This window comes from Pleurotus ostreatus, assembly GCF_014466165.1.
Source record: "Pleurotus ostreatus strain PC9 chromosome Unknown scaffold_7, whole genome shotgun sequence".
Taxonomy (NCBI): Eukaryota; Fungi; Basidiomycota; class Agaricomycetes; order Agaricales; family Pleurotaceae; genus Pleurotus; species Pleurotus ostreatus.
The window spans coordinates 978,460-999,809 of record NW_023503162.1 but is presented as its reverse complement, the minus strand read 5'-3'; the positions used below and the strand labels follow the sequence as shown (position 1 = coordinate 999,809).

At 48.7% G+C, this 21,350-nt stretch overlaps 8 protein-coding genes across 8 annotated transcripts; 5 read left to right on the top strand and 3 right to left on the bottom strand.

The window, feature by feature from the left end:
- Nucleotides 1-164: 164 nt before the first annotated feature.
- On the top strand, nt 165-670 carry PC9H_009528 (uncharacterized protein; the record flags this gene model as incomplete). Its single annotated transcript, XM_036779028.1, has 2 exons — nt 165-233; nt 296-670. The coding sequence occupies 2 exons, from the start codon at nt 165-167 to the stop codon at nt 668-670; spliced, it is 444 nt and encodes a 147-aa protein (XP_036628417.1).
- A 1,897-nt stretch (nt 671-2,567) lies between these two features.
- On the top strand, nt 2,568-4,013 carry PC9H_009527 (uncharacterized protein; the record flags this gene model as incomplete). Its single annotated transcript, XM_036779027.1, has 9 exons — nt 2,568-2,684; nt 2,734-2,826; nt 2,879-3,049; nt 3,103-3,255; nt 3,311-3,417; nt 3,465-3,488; nt 3,541-3,668; nt 3,720-3,776; nt 3,832-4,013. 9 exons carry the CDS (start codon nt 2,568-2,570, stop codon nt 4,011-4,013), a joined length of 1,032 nt encoding a protein of 343 aa, XP_036628416.1.
- Nucleotides 4,014-4,132: 119 nt separating this feature from the next.
- PC9H_009526 (uncharacterized protein) lies at nt 4,133-6,588 on the bottom strand (the record flags this gene model as incomplete). The annotated part of the gene is made up of 7 exons (XM_036779026.1): nt 4,133-4,567; nt 4,621-5,180; nt 5,233-5,416; nt 5,485-5,650; nt 5,717-5,915; nt 5,971-6,014; nt 6,059-6,588. 7 exons carry the CDS (start codon nt 6,586-6,588, stop codon nt 4,133-4,135), a joined length of 2,118 nt encoding a protein of 705 aa, XP_036628415.1.
- Nucleotides 6,589-7,025: 437 nt separating this feature from the next.
- PC9H_009525 (uncharacterized protein) lies at nt 7,026-7,590 on the bottom strand (the record flags this gene model as incomplete). The annotated part of the gene is made up of 2 exons (XM_036779025.1): nt 7,026-7,255; nt 7,305-7,590. 2 exons carry the CDS (start codon nt 7,588-7,590, stop codon nt 7,026-7,028), a joined length of 516 nt encoding a protein of 171 aa, XP_036628414.1.
- Nucleotides 7,591-8,381: 791 nt separating this feature from the next.
- PC9H_009524 (uncharacterized protein) lies at nt 8,382-9,607 on the top strand (the record flags this gene model as incomplete). Its single annotated transcript, XM_036779024.1, has 4 exons — nt 8,382-8,712; nt 8,772-8,885; nt 8,946-9,355; nt 9,416-9,607. The coding sequence occupies 4 exons, from the start codon at nt 8,382-8,384 to the stop codon at nt 9,605-9,607; spliced, it is 1,047 nt and encodes a 348-aa protein (XP_036628413.1).
- A 991-nt stretch (nt 9,608-10,598) lies between these two features.
- On the bottom strand, nt 10,599-11,264 carry PC9H_009523 (uncharacterized protein; the record flags this gene model as incomplete). The annotated part of the gene is made up of 3 exons (XM_036779023.1): nt 10,599-10,797; nt 10,850-10,892; nt 10,946-11,264. 3 exons carry the CDS (start codon nt 11,262-11,264, stop codon nt 10,599-10,601), a joined length of 561 nt encoding a protein of 186 aa, XP_036628412.1.
- Nucleotides 11,265-11,322: 58 nt separating this feature from the next.
- On the top strand, nt 11,323-13,246 carry PC9H_009522 (uncharacterized protein; the record flags this gene model as incomplete). Its single annotated transcript, XM_036779022.1, has 9 exons — nt 11,323-11,358; nt 11,413-11,493; nt 11,543-11,756; nt 11,812-11,920; nt 11,973-12,123; nt 12,172-12,337; nt 12,387-12,549; nt 12,602-12,751; nt 12,802-13,246. 9 exons carry the CDS (start codon nt 11,323-11,325, stop codon nt 13,244-13,246), a joined length of 1,515 nt encoding a protein of 504 aa, XP_036628411.1.
- Nucleotides 13,247-17,795: 4,549 nt separating this feature from the next.
- Nucleotides 17,796-18,893, top strand: PC9H_009521 (uncharacterized protein; the record flags this gene model as incomplete). Its single annotated transcript, XM_036779021.1, has 9 exons — nt 17,796-17,800; nt 17,858-17,897; nt 17,953-17,962; nt 18,014-18,107; nt 18,183-18,242; nt 18,311-18,338; nt 18,570-18,686; nt 18,744-18,806; nt 18,867-18,893. 9 exons carry the CDS (start codon nt 17,796-17,798, stop codon nt 18,891-18,893), a joined length of 444 nt encoding a protein of 147 aa, XP_036628410.1.
- Between the last annotated feature and the right edge of the window lie 2,457 nt (nt 18,894-21,350).

Here is a 21,350-nt window from a genome sequence, read left to right as displayed (position 1 = left end):
ATGGAACGTTCTTGACCTCACATGTCGTCCTCGTTCCTCCGAGGACGGTACGTCCTATAAATCCATTTTGAAATAGCGCAGGACAGTATAAAAGACGTTCAAAGACCTACTGGTTCAGACAGTCAGCTTTCCCAGTTGACACTCAGCAGATTCGTCTCTACACAATGCAATTCACTCTCAGACTCGTCTCCGTTGTCGCGCTCGCGACCATGGTCCTTGCTAGCCCTGCCTATGTATGTATGGTCTTGCCAATCTTGCTGCACGTATCGATCATTGCTGACCTGTATTTCAACAGAACAGGGACGTCGAGGCATCCATCGTCAGCAATGCAGAACTCGACAACTGGCTCCGCACTACAGATGCGGTCCTTACCTTCACCGGCACCGCCAAAGGACCTCTCGCCAAGCGTAGCGCCCTCAATACGAGGGTAGTCTACTGCAACCGCCGCAGTGGGTCCGTCTGCGGAGGCGACTGTACTGTCTACGAAGGAAATAGTGCCTGTCTCAACGCTCCAGACACCACCTGCCTGATGGCTACGACGGATGTCGCGTTCTGCGACAGAGGCGGGTGTGGAGGAAGCTGTAACACGTTCAATTCCTGCGGGACGAGACTCGATGGGGGCTTCTGCTTCACTCCTGGCACCAGGTCCATCAACGTCCCATTCACCTAATTGAAGGGAGAGGGGAAAGGAGATCACGGCCAATATTAGTTCTGTGATTTGTACAAGTTTAGGATTATGGAATTGAATGATACACTGCCACTTACTCCTTCGGAGAGTGTAGAAAGATTTTTAGACGTTGAAGAGCCACGGTTACGTACGAATGTGAAGATATAGCCTTCTCGAATGACAATCGATAACCAGACTGAAGTATTTTCAGAGCATGTAAATACGGAGAACTTGAACCGCAAGATCGACGTTCTCCGAACAATACAACAAATGTTTGGGTCAATGTCGAATGGTACATACGCAGTGAAAGAAGTTCGGTCAGGCGGGGTGAACCCGTCCAAATCATCAAGATGAGCCAGTGAGACATTTAGCATTACAATGGATGCTCACTCTCTAACTGTGTTATGCACGAGGCGCATCCCACAGAGAAGATATAACTTCTTTCAGGAACAAGACTTTCTGAACTGAGGGGAATACGAGAAGACCATAGGAAAGCGTTGCCTGTACAAACAAACAAAATCAAACGATTGAAGTTTGGAGGGATCGCCTCTTTGTGTGTAGCTGGAAATCAAGCCTTCCCTCCCTAAATTGGGACTTTTCGTGCTGGAGAAGGTTCTGGAGAAGATTCCTTTAAGTCGATCGTGCAGGAGGAACTGAGAGCAGTGGCCGCCTGAACAATGATCGATGTCTTCACCTCAGCCTCACCAAGCCCTCACGCATTCGGATTCTAGGTCATTTTACACGTAGTACTACTTCAGTCTGTATAGGTTTGATGGGATGGTGACGAGTCTGATTCCACCGTCTGATCTGGTTCTATCCATGACTTCGAGTCCGATTTCGACGAACTCGAAGAACACGAATAAAACGGTACGGTTCGAGTTTCTCAACGCATTCTTATTTCAAATTTACTTCTAGTCACTCGTTCACTGCGCCGCACACTTAGATTGCATATAGAGTTCAATACACGACTCCCTGTATTATGACTGAATGTAAACTATTGTTATATAGTCTACAAATATGTAATGCATCTTTTGCAATCCCACGTTACCGGGCTTTGGTCGGGCTTCTTCCCTTCAATTGAGCTTGACGCTGCCTTACGATCCAGCCTTCTGCTTGTGAGTTTTCCTTAAGGCCCAAGCTTCACCTTTTGAGTTGTACTTAATCTTCCCAAAGAACCGCTTACTTTCTCAAGCATTGAACTTAGCAGCTCCTGAGGGGCTCAAAAAGCCAGGGACATGGCTTTTGAAGAACACGACGACTTATTGCTTGAACGGCTTGAAATGGAAAGCCACCAAAAAGCCGATGTGCGGTTTTACTGATGCCTCACTGTTTTCCCTTGGGCAGCATCATATCCTTGGTATTTTTCTCTCGATCGCGGATCCGAACACGTTAATGCTTGGTTCCAAGAGATGAATCTGAGTTGCCACGGCCCTAGAACTTCCTGGATGAAAGTTGCGCTCATACAATCGCTGCATTGCTTCTGCAGTACTCGACGCACCTTGAGGATAAGTTCCTCACGCGACGTAATCAACGGGGGCCACCGGGACACCGCAAGCGACGGGCACAACGAGTAATTTGGAAAACCGCAGATACCGTGTTCAAAGACCATTATATTTCCAAGTTGCTCTGTTTTCTTCTTTCTATCGAACCACGGATGGAATTCGAGGCTCTGCTAAGGGAACGAGTGTAGCCCTTCCCCTCAGTAACCCATATATAGTGCATGTTCTCGACCTCATGAAGGAAAGCGACCTTTACGTGACTGGTGAATCTCGATGCGATTTACGGTACCGAGGGTCCCTTTGGTTACTACGCGGATGACTCGAGCAGACCCTGGCTTCCTATATTTACCTCTCGCTCTTCAACTTTCGAGCTTTCTTGCATCTCTATCCTTCCTTGCACAATGAGCACGGAATCACAGAGAGACGTTGAAGCACCGCAACCTCCTTCGGACTCGATCTCCTCGATGTCATTTTCTGGTCGGGCCGATTACCTTGCGGCAGGTAGTTGGGACAACTCGGTTAGCCTCATCATCTGTGTCTTCTTCCCCTAATCACATCTCTCGCCAGGTCCGCATCTATGAAGTGGACAACTCGCTCCAATCACAGTACAAGGCCATGTACTCTCACCGAGGCCCTGTGTTGAGCGTTTGTTGGAACTCTGTGAGTTGTCTCCACTCGATCATATCAACAAGAAGTTGAACAATATCTTTAGGCTGGAGACAAGCTATTCTCAGGAGGTGCTGATAATGCCGGACTCATGTTTGACCCGTTCACTGGCCAGTCAATACAGGTTGCTCAGCACGACGCCCCTATCAAGGCCGTGAAATGGATCGACTCCCAGTCCGGTATTCTGGCCACCGGAAGTTGGGACAGAACTATCAAAGTACGGTTCAACGATGCGTCTCCTGCTTCACCCTTGGTAATCATTGTTCGCAGTACTGGGACCTCAGAACACCCAATGCAATAGGGAGTGTTCAACTTCCCGAAAGATTGTATTCTATGGATGTTCTATTTCCTCTGATGGTTGTAGGCACAGCTGCTCGTCACATCGAAGTCTTCGATTTTCGCAGACCGAACGTCGCGTTGAAGGTCAGTTCTCAGCCTCAGCAATGGTTAACGGACATATCACTAATCGAGAACGTAGAGTGCTATGTCGCCGTTGAAGTTTCAAACGAGGGTTGTTGCCTGTTGCACCGCGTCCCCGAAGCCCGCTTATGTCGTTGGCAGTGTAGAGGGACGATTGGCTGTAGAGTAGGTGATGTGTTAGGTACCCAAATTTTTACTTTAATTTCTTATAGGTTCGTCGACCAGAGCGAGGCCAAGTCGGTTGACTATCCTGCATAACCCTCGTTGGATCGCTGATTCCTTTCCCAGGAGCAACTATACCTTCAGATGCCATCGTGAAGACAAAGAGAAGGTCAATGGCCGAGTAACATCTTCCTTCGTTTATGCAGTGAACGACATATCCTTTCATCCCACCGAAGGAACCTTCGCAAGTGCTGGTAAGACGTTCATCACATAAAGAACCGCTTCGTTGTGCTCAGCAGAGATAGGGTCTGACGGAAACATCAACATATGGGATAAAGACGCTCGATGCCGTCTTCCGACCCGTGAGCGATAACGCCCGCATTGCCTCTAGTCATTCTCTTTAAAAATTGCACCTAGCGTTCAAGAAAGCGCCAGCGCCGATCTCTTCGACCTGTTTTAATCGCACCGGCGGTATCTTTGCCTACGCGATCTCGTATGAATGGTCCAAGGGCCATATAGGTATGATGCAGAACCTCCCAAACAAGATCATGCTACATGCAGTCAAAGACTCGGAAGTAACAAAGAGGAAACCTCTCTGATCCCCTCTGCTTCTATCTAACCTCTTTGTGATTCACTTCACGTTTTGCGACGCCGACACCTATGAATGGAATTTTGTTACACGTTTTTGCGCGACGTACTTAAGTAACATCCTAGAACGTTAAAGGTAGAAATCTAGCGGAAAGCCTAGGAATTCACACTGGGCTTTCTCCAGGAAACTACTAGCCCCCGTTTGCAAGTTCAAACGCCGAAGGATCTGACTCCCGTTCAAATTCGTCTTGGTTACTTTCTGCCATTTACTCCTCTGCTGCCTCACACGGAGTAACGTCCCGTCGAAGCCTCTCGCCTGTAAGAACGATTCCGAGGGGTTTGGATCGAAAGTGCGCGCAAACGACGCCCAACTGTCCAGAATGAATTGGTTGAATCCCAAGTCGTCATTATCTCTGAACGGCAGTGGAAATTGTCCAAGGGTCCCGAAGACGTAGTAGAGCTCGCCCGAGTGGCACTGTAAATACGGTAGGCTAGGATCGCCGAAGGGATGTGAGGTGGTAATGGGAGCTTCGCATGTCGGTGGGTTGGGGCTGAAACCTGGTGTCTGGTAGAAGCGTGTCATTTAAGTAAATATATATGCTGTGAAGATGTGATTACCTGATATGAGCGATCGAATTGATACATATGCACGCTTTTGAACACATCGTTTCTGACCGCCGCAAACACCGTGGCCTGGTCGAGGCACCTGAACTCGAGATCGGTCGTGATCCTCGACGTGACGTTGAAAATATCCAGAGTATGATTCGTGGTGGATGGAATAGGGAAAAGGCTGGAGCTTTGAGCAATCTCTTCGGCCACCGTCTCGTTCGTCACGAAGAGGCTGGTGAGGGCTTGTGTTAGCGTCTGCCCATCCTTTGGGAACCCTATGAACGGTGCTCCGTCGAACGCCATCCATCCCCACATGGTCGGCACTTTACTGACACCAGGAGCCTTCCCACTCAGCTGTAAACCATCAGACGTGATGAAAGTACCATCTACTACGATAAACCTAGCCACATCTGGCAAGGAAACCAGCTGTGTTGCAGGGGCCGCTAATAAGCACGCCCGGACTGCGGCAGGATCGTCGTTCGCACAGCCTATTTCTGATATGATCGGTCGAGCGACCGTTGCCGCCTCCTCTTCGATCGTGAAGTATTTACTGTACGTCGTGGCGTAATCTGCAGTAGATGTGTCAACGGAAAATCAAGTAGTGGCACGTAGTATACGTACTTGCTCCTGCTAAATTTGACATAGGGATGGCTGCATGGAAGAGCCCTTTGGCCTTCGGCGAACCAAGTAGGGCGCGTACGGAAGCTGCGCCCGCCGACTGTCCGAAAATCGTAACCTGACCAGGATCGCCCCCGAAATCAGCTATATGTTGTTGTACCCATTTCAGGGCAATGATTTGGTCCGCCTAAAAGCGACAAACTCGTTGGTAAGACTCAATTTATCCCTTTATGTTAGGCGTATGTCAAGACTCACAAGCCCGTAATTCCCGTTGACGACACCATCATCGAGAGCGAGGAAGCCTAGAGTTGACAGGCGATAATTGATGGTGACGAGCACGACGTCGCCGCGAGAGGCCAACGACCCGCCGTCAAACGTGGCGTCAGACCCAGTGCCACCAGTGAACGCGCCACCATGAATCCTGTACGTACACGACTCCAAGTTAATCCACATTGCACCCACACATTGAAGAATGACCCCAGCTGACCAAAACATGACGGGCTTCCGCTTAACGCTTCTTCCATCCGTCCCAGGTAAAAATGGTGTGAAGATATTCAAGAATAGGCAGTCTTCGGAGACGTTCGAGTCGCCTGCTTGGACGCAGTGTGCTCCAGGTCGAGTGCTGTCGAATTCACGCTGGGTGCCTGAATATAGCGTGGAGTGTTCAAATCTCTTTGGAGGATTGGCTATGGAACAAAGTTGCCGTTCTGCGACTGTTTTAGAGTATGCGGGATGGCTCACCATACGGAATCCCGAGAAACCTAAAAGAAGCGAAATCGCGGTAGCTAGTAGGCGAAAGGATCAGAACTCCTGATCATGATCGAAGCACTATAGCTCCCACCCAGTAAACCGCTTTCCACGACTGTTCACCGCTATCTGGAATTGAGCGGACGTGTCCCGAGTACTCGCATTACTAAAGGGCGCGCTTTGCGAACACACCGCTGGTAGATGGCTCGAGCAGGGCGCTGCAGCGAACCGAAGCCCATTGTTTGTGACTTGTACAGTCTGACAAAAACCGAGCGCCTTTGAGTTATTGGATTCATCGCCAATCCAGAATCGTTGTGATGTGCCACCCTGGAAGCGTAGGAGATCGACCAGGTCCTGCGAAGCCGTGGCGGACAGTGACCGAGCTACAGCAGGGGTTTCCGACAGACTCTGGCAAGCAACTGTAGCAGAGTGCCCTGTGACATCGGAGATAACGATGAAGCCACCAGGAGAGAGCGCGTTTTCGGTGTGGTTGAGCGAATTTTGGAATAACAGAGTCAGGGAGGGGCCATTGACTGCGACTGGTTTCACGGCGGCGTCCACCCCGGCGGAAAGTAAACACAGCAGAGGCAGCCCAGAATGAACGGCACGCATTGCGGGGAATTCGACTGGGTACGAGACGATGCCATGGTGTTGATTCTATAGTAGATGAGAGAAGGACAGGGAGAAACCTCGGATTGCGGGCTTCGTCAGAGCTCCTCATGACTTCAGGATAATTATCCAGTCCGATATTGTGAGAGTGGGATATCGGAAAGCGTACATTAGGTGCTCACGTCAGGGTGTCAAACGAGTACTGGTATATATTAGAACCGACAGCAGGCGTTTCTGTAGGGTAGGATATATATACAATATTTACGGAGGGTCAATGTTTCTACAATATATAAGCACAACAACAATGGTAATGAAGGGACTTTACAAGGAGTGCCAGCGGGTACGCTGTGAGAGTATGGTTACAGTGTTCCAAAGAATGTAGCGTTAAAGAATGTAGCGTTGCGAACGAAATAAAGGCGCGGCGGGGGCGGGGGCAATTATCAAAAGACAACAGCAAGAATGATGCCTGAGACGATGCACGAGATAATGGAGAACGCCCATAGACAACGGAGGCCCCAGCGAATCTCTTCGCTGAGCATGCGGTCGTATGCGATATCCTTCTGGTGCGTGATCTTCTCTGGAAGAAGCGAAGAGGATTGTCGCGCGGCTCGTCGGGTGAAGAATGCGACAAACATAACAATGGCGCCGGCAAGCCATAGGAGGGGGAAGACTAGAGCTCTATAAGGACGCTTCCAGTGCCAGAGAACGACAATACGCACAGAAGCCGAATTTAAGCAATCGTTTTGCTAGCGGCGTGGGTGTCGGTGCTGGAACTCGTCTCACAGCATGGTGGTAAGAGGGAAGACTCGAATCTTCACGCTGGTAGGCAGGGGGCGCCTCCATGCCAAAAGAATCGCTCTCGTAAAGCTCTCTCCACCCGCCATCTGTGTAACTTCGAACGTCGCATGTGGAGAGTTGGAGGTGGCCGCCGACGTGTAGGTAGGCCGGTGAGGGGTAAGAGAGTGTGGTAGAGGACGAGAAATCAAACGAAGAGGAACTCGACATTAGGACAACCCAAGTCGCTAGTCAGTGGGGATTGGCTGGTAAAATATCCAGTCGAAGCCTTCTAGATCCAGACGGGTCAACGAGTCCTTAAATACAGAGTCGGCTCAGATCCCAGGCAAACGGAGAAACTCCAGACAAGGGGCGTCGCCATGGACAGGAAGCAGCCAGCCAGAATGTAGGATGCCTGGAAAGCCATGTATTGCGCCTGTCACCAGGACCATGAAGGTAAGAAGCAAGAGATTTCCAAGTCCATTTGACGAGCCAATCAACAAGACTGCGCCCAAATACACGTCAACAACCCGCCCAGCAATCCCGCCGGCCCGACAAAGCTGGCTGTCACTCTCCTCCACAACGATGCGTCCATTCCCCCTGCTTCGGTGCTCCCATGGCCCAGCTGAGACGCTCCTCAAATTACTGACCGATTGACAATGAAAATTGAATATCCAATATATTCGCCTTACTGTCATGATATCAGAAGCCTCACTGCAGCCACTTCCAAGCGTGTCGTAATCCTTGTACTTGGCCATCACGGACCAGCCTCAGCACAAACTCGTCCACCCTTAAAAGTGATGCTGGCTGACGGAATGGGCTGCAACAGGTGCGGCGATAGACCTCCCGTACGGGCCAGCTGAACTTCTTGTACTCTATAACACACAAACCGCTTCTCAGCATCGTATGTTTCCTCGATATGTTCTCTACGGCATATCCGATGTCAGAGTCCTCATTACTCATGGATCTCCTAAGAGTTCTGGAACATGACCAGTTGACTCGTCACAATCACCCCACTTTCTATGTATAGCCTCTCCAATATGGCTTTTGCCCGAACCATGACCATGCGCGCAGTTGTGTGCCCTAGTGCCCCCATACCACCCTCGAAACTCGTCTACAATGTGTCCCATCCCACTCCTGCACCAAAACAAGGTCATGTACTAATTCGAGTGAAAGCTTTTGGCCTGAACAGGTCGGAATTATTCACTCGGCAAGGCCATTCGCCTGGGATAACATTTCCTCGTGTGCTTGGAATTGAGTGCGTTGGCCTGGTTGAGGACGCGGGTGGAGGCAGCTGGAACAAAGGCGACGTCGTAGCAGCTATCATGGGCGGCATGGGACGTCAATTCGACGGTGAGGGGACATTCCCTAATGTTACTATCTATTATCCTGGTTGCTGAACTCCGTCATAGGTGGATATGCGGAATATACACTCGTACCCAAGTCGGCCGTTTCTCAGCCAGTGCGGCTTCCTGAAGGCATGAGCTGGGCAGATTTTGCTGCCGTACCAGAGACATTTCTCACAGGTGCGCCACGGCACAGTGCACTCATTGAATACTTACCCAACCCACTCCTGTTCTTTGCAGCTTGGGGAACACTCGCTCAATCCCTCAACCTCCAGCCGACGGACACTCTCCTCATCCGCGGCGGTACAACAAGCGTCGGACTTGCCTGCTCCACGCTCGCCCGCTCCTCTCTCTTCAACTGCCAGAAGGTCATCTCGACCACCCGTTCCCCCAGCAAAATCAACGCCGTCGAAGCCGCTGGCGCCACCGACGTCATTGTGGACAGAACGGGCGAGTCCATTGCGGACCAGGTCAAGGCACTCACAGGCGGCGGTGGCGCTACCAAGTGCGTTGAGTTGGTTGGGGGGACGACGCTCGTGGATTCGTGTAAGTCCTTGACACCGACAGGGGTTGTCTCCATGATTGGATGCGTGTCCGGCGAGTGGACGTGCAAAGAATTCGACCCGATGATGACGCTCGCTCCTTCCAAAGTACGCTGTTCCTTTTCTTCGCTGGCGAGGTTGCATTGATTCATGGCTATTTCTATTTAGCACTTGACAATGTTCGGTTCAGCCACCATCGACGTCGCAAACGCTCCGATCCAATGGATCGTAGATGCTGCTTCTCGGGGCGAGCTCAAACTCAACCTAGACAAAGTGTTCAAGATGGAGGAAGCTGGCGCGGCCCATGAATATATGGAATCCAATGCTGCGGCAGGGAAGGTCGTTTGTGTCGTCGACTGAAGATGCAGTCCGGGCGCTTTTGGGACTGCTGGTCAATGCAGAAGTAAGAATCGAAGTTGAACTTAAAATGTTATGTACTAGTGAATGCCTGTGTATATGAACCCGTCTGACTTTAGAGTGTCGCAACATGTACTTGGTTGTCTGGTATGGAAAGCAAGACTGATCTGCTCTCCACCGGCTTGAAAGGTCCGAGTTGTTTATTCCTTGGCACAAGGCCCCCAAGCACTGCAGTTAGACACGCGCTTCCTGAAGTAGGTACAAATATGTACAAATATCTAGTGCTCAAATCATCGCACAAGTTGGTGCTCTAAGAGGGGGGATGGACCAGCAAGGTCAAAGAATGGTACAGGCAGTCTATAATAATCATGAATAGACTCACTAAGCAGAGAAAGTGAATCCATGGCCATTGTGGCTGACCAAAGCCATAGTCACTGGTTGGTATGTAGAGAGTGCGCTTACATGAGGCAAACATGCACAAACATGGCACTCACTTGAGTCGCCAGTCAAATGTAACCATGACTGGATGGACCAATAGCATTATATGGAGTGTGATACTGTTAAGTAGTAAGATGATTCAAAAAAAACCCAGTGTCTTGTTCATCATGAGAGTCAGACCTTGCTTCGTGCTAAGCAGGAACCTTGAAGCGCCAGCCAGACAAACATTGACAAATAACAAACTCCGCACCGTGGATTGACTATAGAGCATGTAATTTGAGCCACAGGATGGACCGTTAAGCCTCCAACAGTGCTGGGTGTGTGTGATACACATATACACAGCAGATTGGCATCATCAAACTGAATCCACTGGCACTACTGATCAAAGTAAGTCGCACCCACCATTCTCTGAGTGACTGTGACATGGTGTGACTGTAGTAATGATACTCGGTTTCGTTCATTCGTTTCCTTTCGTTCGAAGGCCATTCTGTTATCATTTGTAGCTAAGAAGTAGGTTTAGACAAGGCTTTTGGTATTGTATATTAGCTATACATAGTTAAGCTATCTTATCTGGTGAATCAACAGATCCTACAAAGAGAGGCTGGTTACTATGGGACTCGGAGTCGGAGGAAGAAAGCGACAGAGAGTGTAGTTTATACCACTTGCAAAAATAGTTGCAGGTATGTAGCCTTTTGAAGTTCGTAAACGCACTGGGCAGGTTGCCAGATGCGAAGATCTGTCCTTTGGTGATACTGCTGTTCGAGTTTCAGCTACTTGCTGAAAAGCAAGAAAGGTAGAGCCACTCACGGATCGGTTGTGATTTGAGGGTCAGTGAGAAGAGTATCACCACCTGAGGGGCATGTTAGCGGACAATAGCACCTCCTTGATCGCCAACATGCTTACCTTGAAGATCAGAAATGAAAACAGACTCTGTCTTGAAATACTGAACATGCTGAGCAAAGGCGAGGAACTTTGCTCGTCGTTCCTGATCCAGATTCTCCATTGGAAGAAGCTCTGGGCTGTCATTGTTGATGTACTTGATGAACTTCCCATCAATGACCTCCTCGATGAGATAAGACTTCTTGACGCCGTCCACCTCATTAGAATTTGCCAGCGCTGCATGAACACAGGGAACTGCCAGAACAATACACCTGGACTTCAGTGTGCTATGGATCTCTGTGAGTGCTCTATACACTTCGGAGATTTCGCATATGGCTAACATACTACTTGTCTAGATTGCCTACCTAACACATATGTCGCTTCAGTTCTATACGAAGGACATGTGGTACAACTCTATACTGACTGTCCCCAAAAAAGTACCATATATTTATCGTTGAAGCATTATTGTTACTGATGGCAATCTACTCTAGCTTCGTGGTTTCCGAGTTGGCCTGGCCTTCGAGTTTGAAACTCATACCTTAGCATTTGTGACGTTAGACAACGTCTTCCAGGTACGGTCTTGAGTTACTGCATTAGAGACATTAGCTAACATAAATACAGCCCAACTGGGCAGTCTCTTGCGACAAGCTACCGCCCACTCCATCAGATGTCTATGCTGACTTTCATGGATTTCTCCGTGGAGTGAGCACTTTTGTTGAGGGCATTATGGGCTCACGCAAAGCTGGTCTGGCTGCTGATGGCATGCGCACTGCGCCGAGCAGGGTGTTCTTTGGCATGGGGGTTTACACACTTTGCGAGGTATTTTTTATGGCAGGTAGGTTGCTTTCCTCCTCTTCATCCTCCAAACACTCATCGCAATGAACACCTAGGAATTCCCATCCATATTTCGATACAAGACTTTTGCCAAAGTCCGTCTCGAGTGGCCCGACTCTGTCTGGCACTATGGGAATATACAAGAAAGTCCCATGATAATCTGTGGTATGTTCAATCAAATATATTGATGTTTTCGCTTACTTATTATTATATATAGGTCGGATATTTTGAAGCCTGCATTGGTGGATAACATCTTGGCACCCACCAGAAGGCAGAGGGAGCAATATGGCGACTGGCTGATGGTGTATGGGAAGACAAGGACTCTTGTACCCCGTCGCATGGCAGAGTTGATCGTCAAGCATGAAGCAGTAAGCATATATTCCCAAGTTCTCAATGATCAGCTCACCTATTGTTAGAATGATGTAAATGGGGAGGGTGATATCTTCGAGCCTGGATATCTCAATATTGCCCTTCAGGAGCACCCCTATCTGGGGTATCTTGTTTTTGGAGAGAGTGCATGGACTCGCCTCGGCGGGTCCGTGGGTGGGGGTGATCCCTTGTCTTCTCTTTTCAATAAGCACAGTACGTGATGATAGATTCCTTTCCCCCTTTTTCTTAAACATTGAGGTAGATATGCTTGACGCAAAATCCCATATCAACCCAGAGTACTACAGCAGCATTGTCCCGTACGACTTCATGGACAAGACTCGGCCACGAAAGCAGACCTACTTGTACTATCAAGCACATAAGACTGGCGGGAAGCAGCTCTGGACGATAGCCAAGATTCCTTCCTCGTGTGCTCATTTATCTATTTATTCTCCTGCTCCACTAACTGTTCCTTTCTAGTCATGCGGAGTCCTTCGATCTCATTACTGGGGTGGAACGAAAGACCCGTCTCTTTTCTGAGATTGTCAAGAAGTCTGCAAGTGTTGCTATTGGGCCTTTAGAGTACTGCGGAAATGGTCGCATCATAATGACAACACATCAGAAGAAGAGGTAAGCCTCCCCACTCATTCATACATTGAAGAGTACTGAGATAAATACAGAGTATTCGTTGTACAAGGTGACCCCTCGCTATCGAACACCGATTTCAAGAGATACATCCGAGGTATCTATCGGATTAAGAACCACTTGGATGAACCAGGCCAACCAAAAAAGGGAATGTCCAAGGAGCACCAGACGGATCTCAATAAATGGATTACTTCCTTGGAAGTTGTTCGCCGCCATGCACTCTCTGGCTCGGGATGCGACATGGAGGAGACTGAGGATGGTTTCAATGGCTCAGATGAAGCCGCCAATGATGACGATGATCAGCAGATGGTAGTAGGGCCTTCCTCCGACAATACCCTTGTTGGCGATGAAGATGATCAACCACCGAGAAAGAAGCAGAGGCTCAGTACGGATGCTCGGCTATCGTTGACCTTTGGAAAGCAGAATATCATTCCTCCACTCTTTGGCATACGGGTGACTAGACGTAGCAAGAAGCCTTAGACTTGATATATTGCTTTTGATTGACTTTGCTAGTATCAAGTAGTATACTTATATTTCAAAACTATTGATGATTGAGATGCACATGAAAGGTACCTGGGGTCCCACTCAAGGGGATTCGTTCGCAACCCTGTTGTTTGTGGCGGACCATTCTGGTTCGCAGGCAAACAGTGCAAGACTGACCTGCCAAGGAGCAGATCAGTCTTGCTTTCCATAGTCTGGCTTACATCACGTGCTAGTGGTACTTTCAGTTGGACCGACAAGGCTTCTAGAACTGTTTTGGGGTCGAATGGGTAAGTTCAGTGTAAAGCCCCTAACGTTTGTCAGGTGACCAGTCATGAACATACATGTACTTAGTCGCGATGAGACTTCTTTTCAGCTGCGTTTCCTATGCATATCGCTTAATAGCGAAGCTGCGCCATGTTCGGTCCATGGACTCACTCAGTTCCACACCACAGCTACTGCCAAACCGTTGACAATTGGACCTCCTCAGCAATCAGCGAATATGATATGCTTCTACCGAAGAATCCGCTCAAGTCGCAAAAGCCATTGGCTGGAGCTGCCAAGGTTGATTGATGATCCCCAACGTAAGTCGCTTCATGCATCTTGTGGCATCGTTCTTACATATCAAACGTTTTCAACCAGAAATAAATTTCAATTCTCTGCCCATTTAAGAGAGGATGCGGGTTCTAAAACCTGGCCGCTCTTGGGTTGCATAAAGCTACCCTGCCCTTTTGGGTCTTGCCGGACGCAGGCAAATCGACGCCAGTTGCCCCGGCATCGATCAAAACTCCCCCCGATCGTGAACGGCGAAGCCCACGTCACCAACATCCGAGAAACAAAGCCCCGGTCTACAACGAATGTTACAAACCCCCGAGCGACATCGCACAATGTTACATGGCGGCAAACAACAAGACTAGCAAAAAAAAGAAAATGGCCCGGCCGCGAGGGCCGGGGACTTGAGGTCGGTCGAATCGAATCGAATCGCCCTATCCCATAACAATCAGTCCCCGCGTAATAAGACAACCTACTCAGGGCATCAGAACCTTGCTGCGAGTCTTGATGTCGATTTCGGTGTGGATCGAGTCCACGAACGCGACCTATTTGACAGGATAAGCACTGCTAATGACGCGACAATTCAACACGCACCTGTCCACAACGCGCAAACTCGAATACCTACATCCTACAACTGAAGGCACAGCGAAAGGATACGACGATACCATGCTGCGTCCCCTCGACTCATAACGAAAGCGCGATAAGAGTATTGAAGGCATCGCCTACGAAGGCAACAACCCCCAAGTGACTTCACGCCGACCTTCCACCATGGTCTAGGACATAACAAGGCAAGCCTATTATCCGCTGTACGTTCAATTGTAGGATGTAGATATCCGAATTTGCGCGCTGTGATATTCAAGCCAACGTATGTCAGCCAACGTTTCTTTGATGCCACAAACATTGACTTACTTTTGAAGCTGACCACCAATCCATTTCGACGGCCTCGACTGGCTGTAAATGTGCACACGAGATGGATCCCCCCAAAGATGAGGCAGGGCCGTACCACGATGCTCGAGTAGGCCAGAATGCGACCTGAGCCCGCCTAGGGCAAGTCTGCGCCCGCCAAGGACGCGACGACTAAAGACACCATTGTAAAGGCTTATAACGGGCGTCAGCCACCAATACCCAAAAGGCGGGAAAGCCAGAGACTCACTGTGGGACAAGCCTCACCCACCGGCCATCTCATCCGCCCGCCATACGCATAGACTTATTTGCTATGGCGTGAGCCCCCGCCGAAGAGGCTAGACCAAGGCGAGTTCAGCGACCGCTCAGAGATAGAAGCATAGTCAAGCAACAACACGAAGAACATGTTGAATGTTGAAGTTGAGGGCGCAATGGACTGACGGACGAGCCGGATCGAGCTAGGGCGGGGTGAGGAAGGGGGAGTAAGTATGGGTGAGGCCGGATGGTGGTGGTAAGGAAGAAACCCAGAGCAGCTGGGGAGAGGGAGAAACAGCAAGGTATTTATATGTTCTGGCGGGGATTGAACCATGCAAAGCGGATGTACAGTAGGTCAGCCTCCCTGCTACGACCATGGTAGTGGCCGCGAAACCTACCTCATTGAGCGTTGGCGGAGCTTTCATACCACTGGCGTGGCGGTCAAAAAGAGCAAGGAACAAACGCCGTTGATATACAACCAAGCACGGATAAATGCAGGTGCACCCGATTATTCTGTTGCTGGGTTATATCCTCATTCGCCCGGCATTGAGCTCATATCTTCGTATTGTTATCGGGCATGTTGCAGTGCATGTTGCAAAACTTTCGACTCCCAACTACTGACAGGTCACAGGAAAGTACGCCACCCCAGAAGCGAAAGTAGGTCAGCCTATGTGGTACAGCTGGCCCTCCCTTGCACTCGGTTTCCTCGGTCTCCTAAGAGATTCCACGTGACCTTGACGCCACAAATGCCCTTCAAGCTTCAACTTTCAAGTGAGCCGTCTCGACTCTCGAACTTGAACGTTTGAACATTCTGACTTCGCGAAGATTTTCTGATGCACGCTGCAGCATGAAACATCGTGACTTCATCTATCACTAGCTGGGACAAACTTGCGGTGTCGGCATCTGATTCAAATGCTTCTATTACCGCAGTCGGGAGATCATCTAGAGATCATCATATTCCCTAGTGAGTACACCAGAGTTACAGGAAAGACCCAGTGCATATAGTGCAATAGCTAACATCGCTCTCGCTCTCGCACTCTCGCTCTCCCCTACATTCTTCCATATCTTACTATCATCGTCGTTCGTCCTTATTTCAGCGGAGGATCGGGGTTCGGTGGACACTTATATCATCCCCCTATAACGTGTTGATCCGATCGACACTTTATGATCAAGTCTCGAGGAGCCTTAGAAGTAGTTAACCGCCGATGACAGCGCAACAGGCCGAAAGACAAGGCAGCCACACATGGTTTCTTCCTTCTCCAGAGATCAGATACCCACACGACTGGATAGTTCACATCAACCATGGAGTAAATGATCAAGTCTGATCAAGTGCATCGTGCATCCATGCTGCACCTTGTTCAACAGTATTCCTCGGCTAGTGTGTAGCATCAGCGACGTAAGTATATGAAGGGTTCTGGGTTAGTTCTTGGTTCTCATAGGCTTGTTGGGTTCTTCCCTTTTCTCTCTCTCTCTCTCTTCTCTCTCTCTCTCTCTCTTCTCTCTCTCTCCCTCCCTATTTCGTGCCGCAGTCAGTTTCCAAAGAGGCCCGAGGTGTCCGTGAAGTCTAATGGCTGCACCACTGACTGATAGTTTTGGTGCGCACTGAAGGCCCATTGAGTACGACAGTATTTCGACTAATTTGGTGCTCGTGCTATGAAGGTGCCATGCTTGTTGGCGCTTTGATCACGATGATGTGAGTTTCCGATGCAAAGAATGAACTTAGCGCGCAATATCCATGAATGACTTCTGGCCAGGATGTATGGAATCACGAACCTACAGGTATGTCGATGTTAGTTATCGGACGTTTTGAATGACAGTCACATTCGTCTTAGACTTATTTCTACTATTATGCATACCCGAAAGATCCTTTCCGTCTCAAGCTTCTTGTGAGTAATATACCCTGTTGTAGCTCCTGCAACTTCACCGACCCCATCATATAGGTATCAGTACTCTGGTATGTTACATCTTCGATGTTTCGACCTGATGTTGGCTAATCCATTCAAACAAGGATGCTGGACACACTCCATGTTGCGTTCAGTACGCCGATTCACAGATCGTTAATTTCATTGGAATAACCGACATCACTCTGATAACAGTGGGACATGCCCTGTACTACTATCTAGTACGTAACCTCCTGTGATTGATGCTGACCGTCATTGTTACTCATTATCTGAGGAATATAGATAATAAGCTACGGAGTACCGTTGCAGCTTGAAGAGGGCACATTGTAAGCACTTCACTGTACTACGCTGGAATCACGTCCAAATCCCACTACTCTCCATTTCCAGTTCTCTATTCGTACGTGTCGCCTCAAGTTATGACGGACTTTTATCTATATCTTCAGACGGGCAGGCATCTATCGCTATCAACGTCAGTCCCCTCTTCAACCTCTTCGAATCCCGTTGTCTTACCTTCTCAATGATCTAGGTTCTGATGGCACTCGCGGTACAATGGTAAGCCCTTCAGGTTTATTCAGTCTGAATTGGTCCAATTTCCTATTAGGTTCTTTTCTGTACGCATTTTCCAACGTGAGTCGAAATCAGGACGTCAAATCATTTGATGCAAAAGCCTTCTGCTTTTGTACAGTTCGGTCAGGGAAGATAACGTTGTGTCTTGCCATTGTTTCTGTATGTCCCCGACACCTTCTGCATCATCTAAATAATGAGGGCGCTTGTAGGCGTTCTTCGTATTCGCGCATTTTTGTAAGTGAAAGTCGTAGCCTTCATATTCCTGAGCCTTCATCGACTTACACCCTCTCCGGCGAAAGGCTTCGGCATAGGTAAGCCTCCACCGTTCTCAGAGGGCATTTGATCCCTAATTCAAGGAAGAAATGGTCATTATGTGGTATGCAGCTAGCTACCTGTGGTTAGCATCTCTTTCCTGACAGTGACTTCGTCGTAGTTTTATGAAGAAGCGGTTTGACAGGCAGTCTGAACTTAATGTGTGTTCAACTATCATCCTTTGCTGCACCGTACTCATGAGGGAGCGATACATAGTACATCGCAGGTACGTGATTTGTTCTATTTACATCGTCCCCTTGGCTGATTTATTCTATAGCTATGCCTTTCGCAGTAGCAGCTATCCTCTCGGATGTCTTGATTGCAGCTTCCCTTTGTTACGTCTTGGGTAGCACAAAAACAAGTTTCAACGGGTGAGTCACTCACTGGGTCTTCTATGAATTCGAAAATTCATTGTAGACCATCCATATCTACACTGTGGTATCTAGCACTCAGAACATCCTCAATAAGTTGATCATCTGGTCGATCAACCGTTGCATCTTGACCTCGTGAGTTCGGGTTCATCACTACTGAATAGCTTGTTTGAATTTCTTCCTCTCTGCTATGTTCCTCTTAGTGCTGTTGCCATTGTCGAGACAATTGTCGTGAGTCCAAATCACATACATAAAATTGCCCAACACAAAGAGCTAAAGGGCTTTTAATTTAGTTCGTCACCGTTCCGCATTCACTCTATTACTTCGCTTTCGACTTTATCATTGGAAAACGCGAGTGCTTCTCAAATTCAACTTCTTCGAAGTCTTACCGTGAATGCTGGGCGTTGTAAATGTCCTTCAGTCTACGTAAATTCTCTACTAGCCGCGCTGAATTCTCGGAAGTCATTACATGGATCGGTCGTCGATACCAGTGATCTATCTACCACCGCCGATGGGTCCATAGGTTTCCGAATTGCCACTGCCCGTGGCACCGAAAATCAGAACCACATCAGCCTTCGAGTAAGTTCAAATTCATTTACCTTGTAATTTATTTCTTCTTTATTTCGTTCTATGTAGGCGAGGGGCTCAGGCGATCTAGAACGCAGAGGATCGCCATACCTCGACGCAGAAAGCGGATCGGTGCGTCTCTCTTGCATAGTAATCTGAACGGTGTTCATTGTTCACTTTGGCTATCTCCAGCAATTTGTGGAATCGGCAAAGGTGTAACGCTCACCCACGATCTTGTAAGCCCGGTACGATATTTATGACCCTGTCTGTTCCCTTGCTTGAAAAGGATTCCTCGCCCCCATTGACTTCTTTATCTAAATATTTAAGTGACGCATGTTCCCCCTGTTTCCTATCACCCACTCACCATAGTTTAGTACACCTCTTGACTATGTACACATATTTGCATTGATTTACTTGCTTGCACCACCTCTTCCCTCCGTGAAGAGACTTCGCGGGTGTATAGGAATCCCGATGCTATAATACGAAGACAAGATCGCACGTGACGTCGACGGACGCGACCACCCGAGCGAACCTTCAATAACGCGAGCGAAGTTGGTCGTACGCTTCGATTGTTTCGACTCCTGCCAATATCAAGCGTTCGTGAAATTCGATACAGCTCGTTGCTCTATAAAACGTCGTAAACTATTTACTGGGCCAAGTTGGAGCAGTGCTGTGTGGTCATTGCTTCTATCATATACTGGGTCCGGAGACCAGGGGAGATCATCCAGTAAGTACGCCATGATCAATGGCCAAGTATGCATAGTGGGTGGCTGACAGCGTTGTCTCTCTCATATTCTTTTAGACCCTCAAGCTTGATCGTTAGCAACTTGGCGTTCATCATCAAATGTAATGTTACTTTACGCGATGGACTCAACCATCCTTTAGCCACCCTTCCCCCTTCCCCTTCAACTTGCCATTCACATCGATGGCAGCGCAACAAGCCGGTAGCCACTCAGGGTCTCTTCCCTTTCCAGACACCATACACACTGACATGTGAAATCTTATCCGAAGATCAATAAATGTGACGTCGCCACAAGACACCAAGACCCGGGAGAACATTGGCTAGCAACACCTATGTAGCATAGGCACCGAATGGGATTAGTGATCACATCAAATTGTCAATGTTCAAGTGCATCATGCATCAAACTTCGAAGGGTTGTCTCGTCAACTTAGGAAAATCCTCCATGATGTGTTTTATTGGTGCGGTTGCTGTATAGCATCAGCGGCGCAAGCGTATGAAGGGTTCTTAGTTCGTGTGGGCTTGTCGGGCCTTTCTCCACTTTCTCTTTCTACCATCTTCCTGCCATAGCAGTTTTCTTGCCTTCGAAGCTCGAAAGGCGTCTGGGCAGGAAGTTGCTTGGGATGAGCGGTCCACTAACTGATAGTTTCGGTGCGTACTGAGATTGGATTGGTTCGGAAGTAACAGAAAACTGACTAATTGGTGTTCCTGTGGTGTACTAGGTGCCATGCTCGTCGGTGCTTTGATCACGATGATGTGAGTTGCAATATCGCTACAATGTAAGACATTGCGCTCGCAGCTCGATATTCACGAATGCATACCCTTTGATCAGGATGTATGGGATCACCAATCTACAGGTATGTCGTGTTCGGCTAATGGACGGTGTCAAACACCAACCCTCTCCCTCTCCTGTGATATCAGACGTATTTTTACTATTACGCATACCCAAAAGATCCCCTTCGCCTCAAGCTTCTTGTGAGTGATTTAGTCTACCGTGACTCTTGGGTACTTCACTGTCCCCGTTATCACAGGTTACGGCACTTTGGTAGGCTTCGCATATCTCACATTGTGACCCGACGTCATGCCCTTCCTTTAAACCAGGGTGCTGGACACACTACATGTTATACTCAGTAAGTCAATCCGAACATTGAATCAAACTTGTTAGAGTAACGAGCATCACTTGAATACTAGTGGGCCACGCCCTGTACTACTACCTAGTACGTAGTCTCCCCGCCCCGAAAGCTAGCCTCGTCACTCGTGATGTTTGGCGACGTAGATTAAAAGCTACGGGATACCATCACAGCTCGAAGAGGGCACATCGTAAGCTCTTGCCGTGCTCCATTCCAACCATTGGTCTGTCCTTAACAGCTACTCGCCGTTTCCAGTACATTATTCGTACGTCTCAGCTCCGTTATAGCGAATTTAGTGCCTGAACAGGATGGTAGACATCTGTTGCTGTGAACGTCAGCCAGCCTCTTCTTCTCCGCCTCCACACACATGTTACTTACTTATGAGACTGTCTAGGTTCTTATGGCGTTCGTTGTACAGTGGTTCTTCTCTGTGCGGATATTTCAACGTGAGTCGGCTCCGAAATCTGATGTGAGAAGGTGCTTTTCTAAGTCGGAAGGCTTTTCGTCTTGCAGTACGTACAGGGAAGATAACATTGTGTCTTGCGATTGCCACGGTACGCTCACGGCGTCTCCACACCGTCTTCTCTCCCTAAATCGCGAGCATGTGTTCTAGGCTTTCTTCGTATTCGCACATTTCTGTGAGTTCGCTCGTGGCAATCATATTCTTGTCCCCTTGTTGACTAACAACTGCTCTGGCTGAAGGCTTTGGCATAGGTGCGTTTCCCTCGCTCTGAGATAGTATATCATACTTCATACCCAAACCTATGAAAGAAATGGTCATTCTGAGGTACGTAGCTCCCTGAAGTT